The sequence below is a fragment of the Oncorhynchus mykiss genome, chromosome 3 (genome assembly GCF_057628025.1).
Source record: "Oncorhynchus mykiss isolate SJ-2025 chromosome 3, ASM5762802v1, whole genome shotgun sequence".
NCBI classification, from domain to species: domain Eukaryota; kingdom Metazoa; phylum Chordata; class Actinopteri; order Salmoniformes; family Salmonidae; genus Oncorhynchus; species Oncorhynchus mykiss.
In genome coordinates, this window is record NC_143024.1 from 86,024,062 (window position 1) to 86,034,482 (window position 10,421).

At 46.1% G+C, this 10,421-nt stretch overlaps 1 protein-coding gene across 19 annotated transcripts in view; it reads right to left on the minus strand.

Annotated features, from left to right (window-relative positions):
* The window catches only part of LOC110504742 (peripheral plasma membrane protein CASK), a 245,582-nt gene that overhangs the window by 54,598 nt on the left and 180,563 nt on the right, over window positions 1-10,421 (minus strand). For 18 of the 19 annotated variants that reach the window (XM_090230389.1, XM_090230392.1, XM_090230388.1 and 15 more), the window contains one exon: window positions 3,483-3,560. In XM_090230389.1, coding sequence (XP_090086515.1) covers window positions 3,483-3,560 — 78 coding nt within the window. Of the gene's footprint in view, window positions 1-3,482; window positions 3,561-6,745; window positions 7,346-10,421 lie in introns of those variants that run through there. The other variant, XM_036975205.2, reaches the window with a different exon arrangement.

Here is a 10,421-nt window from a genome sequence, read left to right on the forward strand (position 1 = left end):
CCTCCCTCCGTCTAACCCATACCCATCCCTCCCTCCCTCCGTCTAACCTATCCCTCCCTCCTCCCTCCCCTCCCTCCGTCTAACCCATACCCATCCCTCCCTCCCACCTCCCTCTGTCTAACCCATCCCTCCCTCCCTCCCTCCCTCCTCCGTCTAACCTATCCCTCCCTCCCTCCCTCCCTCCGTCTAACCCATACCCATCCCTCCTCCCTCCTCCCTCTCTCTAACCCATCCCTCCCTCCCTCCCTCCCACCCATACCCATCCCTCCCTCCCTCGTCCCTCCGTCTACCCATCCCTCCCTCCCTCCCTCCCTCCAACCCATACCCATCCCTCCCTCCCTCCTCCCTCCGTCTAACCCATCCCTCCCTCCCTCCTCCCTCTGTCTAACCCCTCCCTCCCTCCCTCCGTCTAACCCATCCCTCCCTCCCTCCCTCCTCCGTCTAACCCATCCCTTGCTCCTCCGTCTAACCCATCCCTCCCTCCCTCCCTCCGTCTAACCCATACCCATCCCTCCCTCCCTCCCTCCCTCACCCCACCCCCCCTCCCTCCCTCCGTCTAACCCCATACCCATAACTAACCCATACCCCTCCCTCCCTCCCTCCCTCCCTCCGTCTAACCCATACCCATCCCTCCCTCCCTCCGTCTAACCTATACCCATCCCTCCCTCCCTCCGTCTAACCTATCCCTCCCTCCCTCCCTCCCTCCTCCCTCCCTCCCTCCCTCCCTCCGTCTAACCCATACCCATCCCTCCCTCCCACCTCCCTCTGTCTAACCCATCCCTCCCTCCCTCCCTCCCTCCCTCCCTCCCTCCCTCCCTCCCTCCCTCCCTCCCTCCTCCGTCTAACCTATCCCTCCCTCCCTCCCTCCGTCTAACCCATACCAATCCCTCCCTCCCTCCTCCCTCTGTCTAACCCATCCCTCCCTCCCTCCTCCGTCTAACCATCCCTCCCTCCCTCCGTCTAACCCATACCCATCCCTCCCTCCCTCCGTCTAACCCATACCCATCCCTCCCTCCTCCTCCGTCAGATTGAGAGTGTGTGAATTCAGCAAGCTAGAGGCAAACACTATGTACCAGTGTATGTGAAGCCTGTTTGGTACTAATGGTGCATAGAGGAAGCCAAACGGTCCAACACTACAGTCTAGGCAACAAATATCTGGAAAATATGCTGTGTGTGTGTGTGTGTCTTATGTATGTGTGTGTGTGTGTGAGAGAGAGTGAGTCTGTCTTGCCAGTGTGTGTGAGAGAGTGAGTCTGTCTTGCCAGTGTGTGTGAGAGAGAGTGAGTCTGTCTTGCCAGTGTGTGTGAGAGAGAGTGAGTCTGTCGAGCCAGTGTGTGTGTGAGAGAGTGAGTCGGTCTTGCCAGTGTGTGTGAGAGAGAGTGAGTCTGTCTTGCCAGTGTGTGTGTGTGTGTGTGTGTTTGTGAATGTGTGTGTGTGAGTGTGTGTGTATGAGTGTGTGTGATTGAGTGTGTGTGTGAGTGTGTATGAGTGTGTGTGTGAGAGTGTGTGAGTGTGAGTGTGTGAGTGTGAGTGTGTGTGTGTGAGTGTGTGTGTGTGTGAGCGGGTGTGTGTGTGTGTGTGTGTGTGTGTGTGTGTGTGTGTGTGTGTGTGAGAGAGTGTGTGTGTGTGAGTGTGTGTGTGTCTGAGTGTGTGTGTGTAGCTCAGGAGTGATCCAACAGACTGTGGATTAGCTTCACTAACAGTGGGAAACAAAACCCAACAGATTCTGTGTGTTTGTTGAAAAGACTGTATGTTTGTAGAAAAGATTCGATCGCAGGCTGCATTCCATTACAAAACAGTTGTCCCTTCTGCTCTTGTCCACCTCTCTTTTAGGGGGAAACCTTTTGGAATGGAACACAGCCTCAGTGTTTAACAGTCTAGTAGATCAAAACTGTCCGGATCCAATGGCCACCTTCTATATTTACTACCACTTCATCTTGTTCATTAAAAAATAATAATCGGCTGACCAGTCCTACTATAAGACCAGTCCTACTATAGAACCAGTCCTACTACAGAACCAGCTCAGTCTTAGGCGTCTCACAGTACAAACATTGTAATTTATTGCCCTGGCCACATCAGCAGTCCTCATGCCTCCTTGCAGCATGCCTAAGGCACGTTCATGCAGATGAGTAGGGCATCTTTCTTTTTGTGTTTTTCAGAGTCAGTAGAAAGGCCTCTTTAGTGTCCTACGTTTTCATAACTATGACCTTAATTGCCTACCGTCTGTAAGCTGTTAGTGTCTTAACGACTGTTCCACAGGTGCATGTTCATTAATTGTTTATGGTTCATTGAACAAGCATTGGAAACAGTGTTCAAACCCTTTACAATGAAGATCTGTGAAGTTATTTGGATTTTTTACAAATGATCTTTGAAAAGACAGGGTCCTATCTTTTTTTGCTGAGTGTATATTATAATGATACACGACATTTAACAGAGACTTCTGTTCAAAGCAACTTTCAGTCATGCGTGCATATATTGCTGCATGACCCCAGTGGGAATTGAACCCACAATCCTTGGCCTTGCGAGATCCATGCTCAACCAACTGATCTACACAATTACACCCTTCTCTACACCTCCACTTCACCTCCACCGTGCTTTACTGGGGTGTAGCTCTCACATCACACCACGTTACAGTTATATCCTAATGTAAAGCTGGCTGGGGTTGTCATAAGACATGTCCCAGTAGGACAGCCGTGCATGTGTCCTTATGTAGTGGAGGTGGTTGATGAGTAACCTTGCCTGAAACCTGAAGATTCATGTAAGCTCCCAGAGCCTAACGGCTGCCTTTAGCTCAGAAGGCTAACATGGTATTGAGTTTTGTGTTGTGGACACCCAGGTTTGTTACCTAGCTGGTGACACATAGCTATGAGGTTGTTGTTATTTTGAGGAAAAAACTAAAGAGGTTATAGGAGAGGAGGTTCAACTCCTTCAAACACTGACCTCAGGCCAGCTTGACCCAATGTTAAACAGCAGCAGAAGCCGAAGTAGATAACAGCAGTGAAGAGTTAGATTCCTTATTCCACACAGTGGGCACCAGTTTTGACTTCTTCTGATCAGAGCCACATAGGGCTGTGGTCAAACATAGTGCACTACATGAGAAATAGGGTGCTGTTTGTGAAGTGAACCTAATGAATAGTAGAGAGATGTGTTAATGGCTAGAGCCGTGTGGATTAAGCAGGAGTGTGTGGTCAGGGAATTATGAAGCAGCGTGCGGTGATCCACAGTTGATCACGTCATTATCAATCATGAATAATGTCTTATACACAAGCAGGTTGACAAGCACATAACACAATATTGTATCAATGTGTGTGTACGTGGTGTGTGTGTGTGTGTGTGTGTGTGTGTGTGAGTGTGTGTGTGTGAGTGTGTGTATACGTGTGTGTGAGTGTGCGTGTGGGAGTGTGTGTGTGTGATGTGTGTGTGTGAGTGAGTGAGTGTGTGCGTGTGTGTGTGAGTGTGTGTGTGTGTGTGCGCGCGCTCACCTCCTTGGCCCTCTGTACAGTATTGCTGGGGGGGTTTCTGATCTGGGGAGATGACTTTGTGTTGATTTTGTCGTAAAGCTGAAACAACACGACACACAAAACATTATAAACCAACAAAATCAGATTAACGGCTGAATAATATATGTTGGGTCTCTCTCTCTCTCTCTCTCTCTCTCTCTCTCTCTCTCTCTCTCTCTCTCTCTCTCTCTCTCTCTCTCTCTCTCTCTCTCTCTCTCTCTCTCTCTCTCTCTCTCTCTCTCTCTCTCTCTCTCTCTCTCTCTCTCTCTCTCCTCTCTCTCTCTCTCTCTCTCTCTCTCTCTCTCTCTCTCTCTCTCTCTCTCTCTCTCTCTCTCTCTCTCTCTCTCTCTCTCTCTCTCTCTCTCTCTCTCTCTCTCTCTCTCTCTTCTCTCTCTCTCTCTCTCTCTCTCTCTCTCTCTCTCTCTCTCTCTCTCTCTCTCTCTCTCTTGTGTGTATCCTGAATGACCTGTTGTCTTCAGTGCCAGCCTCTCATCAATGCTGACAATTGCTTGCTTTCATTTAAACATAAAAAAAAGGACATTTTCAATGTAGGGAAAATATATTATCATTTCTGATGCAGACTGAAAGCAGAGCAACACTTTGGTTCTGTTTGCAACGAACCAGCTGACAATACAGGATGAAGAGGTGCGTTTGTTTTTACGTGTGTGTCTGTGTGTGCATATGCACTGCGAGCATGAACCGCTGTGTCCAGTGGAGGCTGGTGAGGGGAGGACGGCTCATAATAATGGCTGGTACAGAGCAAATGGAATGGCATTAAACACATGTGTTTGATGTATTTGATACCGTTCCACTGATTCTAGCCATCACCACGAGCCCATCGTCCCCAATTAAGGTGCCACCAAACTCCTGTGGTACAGAAAATGTACACACAGTGAGTAGTCTAAGCAGGACAAGCAGAAATGACTGATTCGAAGGTCACAATGCCGAGAGGAGAGAAACAGAGCTCAGTTAAAAAGGCAGCCATTAAATAAAATGACTCTTACGATACAATAACTAATTCATGATTTTCATAGGGATTTGGGTTGAATAATGTAATAATTCTGGACTTCAAAGGAGAGCAGTTGACATCATGAGAGAGCAAGTACACTGGCATAACCCCCCCCCCCCCCCACACACACACACACACGCACACACACACACACACACACACACACACACACACACACAGACAGCACTGCTATTTCAACATAGGTATTTCTCCATAGCCCCTAGACCTGCATGTATGCCTTGTGTCCTCCCATTGACCAGAGAGACAAGGCAGGCAGACAGTACTATCACGAGATGATTACCACTGGTCTCAACCACGAGATGAGGCAAGAATAACAAACATGAAAACAATTAAGCTGATAACAGTTAGTTCATGTGTCTTTCTACATTTTGACATTCGAGTCATTTAGCAGATGCTCTTACCCAGAGCAACTTACAGGAGCAATTGCGGTTAAGTGCCTTGCTCAAGGGCACGTCGACAGATTTTTAACCTAGCGACCTTTCCGGTTACTGGCCCAACGCACTTACCCCACCCACTAGGCTACCTGCCTCCTCACTCACCTATCACTTAGAAGTCTTAACTACAGATCTGCTTGGAACGTCACAGTTTATGGAGACATCCTGCGGCTCTCCTCCTGTCAACTTATTTGCAATGAGCAAATATGTGTGTTACTTGTAACGTAAACACTACCACACAGTGATATTCAGATACTGGATTAGTCTGCTGTGTCATTGTTAAGCTCCTTTAAAGGGGTTATTTTATGGGAAAACAAGGAGAGTATTTATGAATGTTTGACATGTCTGTGGTGCCTGCATTGGCAGTGGGAGATAGAATCAACCATGTTTAGACAGATGTCTGTGTGTTGTGTGTCTGTGTGTGATAGTGGGGAGTGTACAGGGGAGGCTGAGCAGTAGAGAAAGTTCAGAGTTCAGATGCTCTGTCTCTCTGTCTGCTCCTACTGTTCCTTACCTTAGAACCCCCCCCCCCCACACACACACACACACTGCCTGCTTATGAGTGAGTGTAGGTTTTATGAAGGGAAGTCTCAGCAGCGAAGAGGATTTGTTGCTTTTCGATCAACTATGTTCCACATATTATTAATCTATGGCCCAGCTCATTCTTTCACCATGATGCTGTTGCTTGCTGTCTGTGAAGTGCTCCGTTGTTAAACGTTTCTTATAAAACAGACTGTTCATTTACTGTAGGAGGACCAGAGCTGTGTTCGAATACCAATACTAACATACTGTATACTACATACTTACATTGACTTCTTAACGTCCTCCTCACTGCCTCTTTCTGAGGACCCTGCGTTCTGGCTGCCTTGATCAGAGTCTGATGAGGTTCTGCTTTCATCATCCGTGGCTCTAGTTCTCAAGCCAGTACCGAAATACAGTACCAATCAAACGTTTGGACACACCTACTCATTCCAGGGTTTTTCTTAATTTTTTACTATTTTCTAAATTGTAGACATCAAAACTATGAAATTACACATGTGGAATCATGTAATAACCAAAAAAGTGTTTAACAAATCAAAATAAATTTCATATTTGAGAATCTTCAAAGTTGCCATTTTTTGTTATTACACTGTGTGTCAAGGAAAGTGTTACTAAAACAATTGTAACTGCTTTCCAGTGTGGCTCAGTTGCTAGTGCACGTCGCTTGCAAAGCAAAGGGTTGTAGGTTCATTTCCCGCTGGGGCCACTCATACGTCAAACGTATGCATGACTGACTGTAAGTCTCATTGGTAAAAGCATCTGCTGAATGGTATATAATTATCATATGAAGTGAATATATATATATATATATACACAGTCATGTAACATCAATGTTTTGTCTGAAGTCACAGTGAAAACGTACAACCAACCATCTTCTCCTTACAAACAGAGAAACAGAGCCTTACTCGATCCCATTTTAGTCCTTTAGCAGACACTCTAATCCAGAGCGATTTACATGAGCAATTGGGGTAAAGTGCCTTGCTCAAGGGCACATGAACAGTGTTTCACCTTGTCATCTCTGGGATTTGAACCAGCGACCTTTCGATTACTGTCCCAACACTCACTTTCACCTTCAAGTTAAAACACACAGAGTACACTCTCAACCGCTAGGCTAACTGTCGCGCTAATACACCACTGATACACATACACACACACACACACACACACACACACGCACACACACGCACACACACGCACACACACGCACACACACGCACACACAAGCAACAAGATCGACTCACCAACCAGATCCCAAGCAGTAGCCACACACCCTAACCCAGAAGAGAATAGACACAATAAGCGCTAAACTAGCTTAGCATCCAGACTTCAGTAGGCTACTGTTACAGTACGTCCATTCCGTGCCGAGTGGATCTGTAGTTTCCCTGAGCCTCTCTGTGTCTGAGTGGAGAGGATGGTAACGTCAGCCCTACAGATGTACTCACAGATAGCCTACTGCAGGAGTCTGGAGCCTGGAGAAACGGCAGTGAAAGGGACTAAGGCCTGACAATAGCACCCATTGTTCTCTCTCTCTCTTTTCAGGCTGGGTCTCTCTCTATGTCGCTCTCCTTCTTTCTGTGGCTTTCAGAGCAGCAATGTGGAGGTTTTTCCTCTCTTTTCAGTTGAAAGAGTCTGGTTGCTCTATCTTTCTCTCTTTTCAGTGATGGAGTCTGGCTCGCTCTTCTCTCAATTTTTAGTGATGGAGTCTGGCTTGCTCTTCTCTCAATTTTCAGTGCAGGAGTGTGGTCTCTATATATCGCTCTCTCTTCAGCTGGGTCTGGGTTTTGAATGGACATCTGCAGCAACAGGTTCCTAGTGAAAGGCCTTCCCAGGGAGAGTGTCTCTTTCTACTTCTCATCTTGCACCCATTCAGCCCCTGGGGCAGGGTCTGAAAGCAATAGCCTCCTCCTCAACTCCTTCCTCCTTCACCCTTCCTAATGCCCTCCTCCTCCCTAACTCCCTCCTCCCTAACTCCCTTCTTAACCCCCCCTTCCTCCTCCCAAACTCCCTCCTCCCTAACCTCTTCCTCCTCCCTAACTCCCTCCTCCCTAACCTCTTCCTCCTCCCTAACACCTTCCTCCTCACTGACTCCTTTCTCCTCCCTAACTCCTCCCTCCTCCCTAACTCCTTCCCCCTCCCTAACTCCTTCCCCCTCCCTAACCTCTTCCTCCTCCCTAACACCTTCCTCCTCACTGACTCCTTCCTCCTCCCCCCTTCCTACATTCTCCATCAACCCATTTATAACACTATTTGGTAATTCCGTCTCCCAACCCCCTCCAGACTCCCCATCCTTAGATTTAAGATATTGTTGCCGTAGCTCTCAAGGCTTAACGCTAACTCATAAAGAACCAAATAAACCAGCCCACAGGGTCAACAGAGGTCTGGATGTACATAATTACAGCGTCATATGTGTCAGCTTAAAACAACTGCCTTAATGAAAGCATGACACAAACTGTTCTGTGTGTCAGCTAGTTATCGTTCGCCAGCCAACTTACCTAGATAACGGCTTGTGTTATGTCTGTGTTGCAGTAAATCAGCTGCCATAAGCTGACGTTAACTGTTGGATGTTGGTCTTGTGATAAAAGGTTTCAAGTGTTCCCAAGACCCTGACAGGATTAAGATAATTTTCTAGAGTCAACAGGCCTCAAGTGAACTTTAAACACTTTAGTAGCATCCAGTTCCTCCAAGCCAGCTAGCCTTCAGTAACACACACACACACACACACACACACACACACACACACACACACACACACACACACACACACACACACACACACACACACACACACACACACACACACACACACACACACACACACACACACACACACACACACACACACACACACACACACACACACACACACACCATACCATGTTTCTCCCAGCCAGAAAGCTTCTCTACTAATGTGGCATGAAATCATGAGAAGCGCAGCCTGGCTTCCCTGGCAGTGTGTGTGTTATGGCAGTGATCGACTGGTTCCCTCTAGAGCAGAGAGATTTGGTGTTTGGCTGGCTGCTATGAGTTCTGGTTGACAGACAAAACACAGAAAACACTGTCAAAGGAGTGGGACACAGAGTGAGACAGAGAGAGAGAGAAAAAAATAAAGAGAGAGAGACAAAGTACTGGAGAGTGAGAGATTGAAATGGAGAGAGCGAGAGGAGAGGCAGGGGAACAGACGATATGTTATTAGAATATGTATGATTGTTACAGGAGAGACTGTATGATTGTTAGAGGAGGAGAGACTGTATGATTGTTAGAGGAGAGACTGTATGATTGTTACAGGAGAGACTGTATGATTGTTAGAGGAGGAGAGACTGTATGATTGTTAGAGGAGAGACTGTATGATTGTTACAGGAGAGACTGTATGATTGTTAGAGGAGAGACTGTATAATTGTTACAGGTGAGACTGTATGATTGTTAGAGGAGGAGAGACTGTATGATTGTTAGAGGAGAGACTGTATGATTGTTAGAGGAGAGACTGTATGATTGTTAGAGGAGAGACTGTATGATTGTTAGAGGAGAGACTGTATGATTGTTAGAGGAGAGACTGTATGATTGTTAGAGGAGAGACTGTATGATTGTTAGAGGAGGAGAGACTGTATGATTGTTAGAGGAGAGACTGTATGATTGTTACAGGAGAGACTGTATGATTGTTAGAGGGGGAGAGACTGTATGATTGTTAGAGGAGAGACTGTATGATTGTTAGAGGAGGAGAGACTGTATGATTGTTAGATGAGGAGAGACTGTATGATTGTTAGAGGAGAGACTGTATGATTGTTAGAGGAGTGACTGTATAATTGTTAGAGGAGGAGAGACTGTATGATTGTTAGAGGAGGAGAGACTGTATGATTGTTACATGAGAGACTGTATGATTGTTACAGGAGAGACTGTATGATTGTTACAGGAGAGACTGTATGATTGTTACAGGAGAGACTGTATGATTGTTAGAGGAGGAGAGACTGTATGATTGTTAGAGGAGAGACTGTATGATTGTTACAGGAGAGACTGTATGATTGTTAGAGGAGAGACTGTATAATTGTTACAGGTGAGACTGTATGATTGTTAGAGGAGGAGAGACTGTATGATTGTTAGAGGAGAGACTGTATGATTGTTAGAGGAGAGACTGTATGATTGTTAGAGGAGAGACTGTATGATTGTTACAGGAGAGACTGTATGATTGTTACAGGAGAGACTGTATGATTGTTAGAGGAGAGACTGTATGATTGTTAGAGGAGAGACTGTGTGATTGTTAGAGGAGAGACTGTATGATTGTTAGAGGAGGAGAGACTGTATGATTGTTAGAGGAGGAGAGACTGTATGATTGTTACATGAGAGACTGTATGATTGTTACAGGAGAGACTGTATGATTGTTACAGGAGAGACTGTATGATTGTTACAGGAGATACTGTATGATTGTTACAGGAGAGACTGTATGATTTTTACAGGAGAGACTGTATGATTGTTACAGGAGAGACTGTATGATTGTTACAGGAGAGACTGTATGATTGTTACAGGAGAGACTGTATGATTGTTACAGGAGAGACTGTATGATTGTTAGAGGAGGAGAGACTGTATGATTGTTAGAGGAGGAGAGACTGTATGATTGTTAGAGGAGGAGAGACTGTATGATTGTTAGAGGAGGAAAGACTGTATGATTGTTAGAGGAGAGACTGTATGATTGTTAGAGGAGAGACTGTATGATTGTTAGAGGAGGAGAGACTGTATGATTGTTAGAGGAGAGACTGTATGATTGTTAGAAGAGAGACTGTATGATTGTTAGAGGAGAGACTGTATGATTGTTAGAGGAGGAGAGACTGTATGATTGTTAGAGGACAGACTGTATAATTGATATAGGAGAGACTGTGTGATTGTTAGAGGAGAGACTGTATGATTGTTAGAGGAGGAGAGACTGTA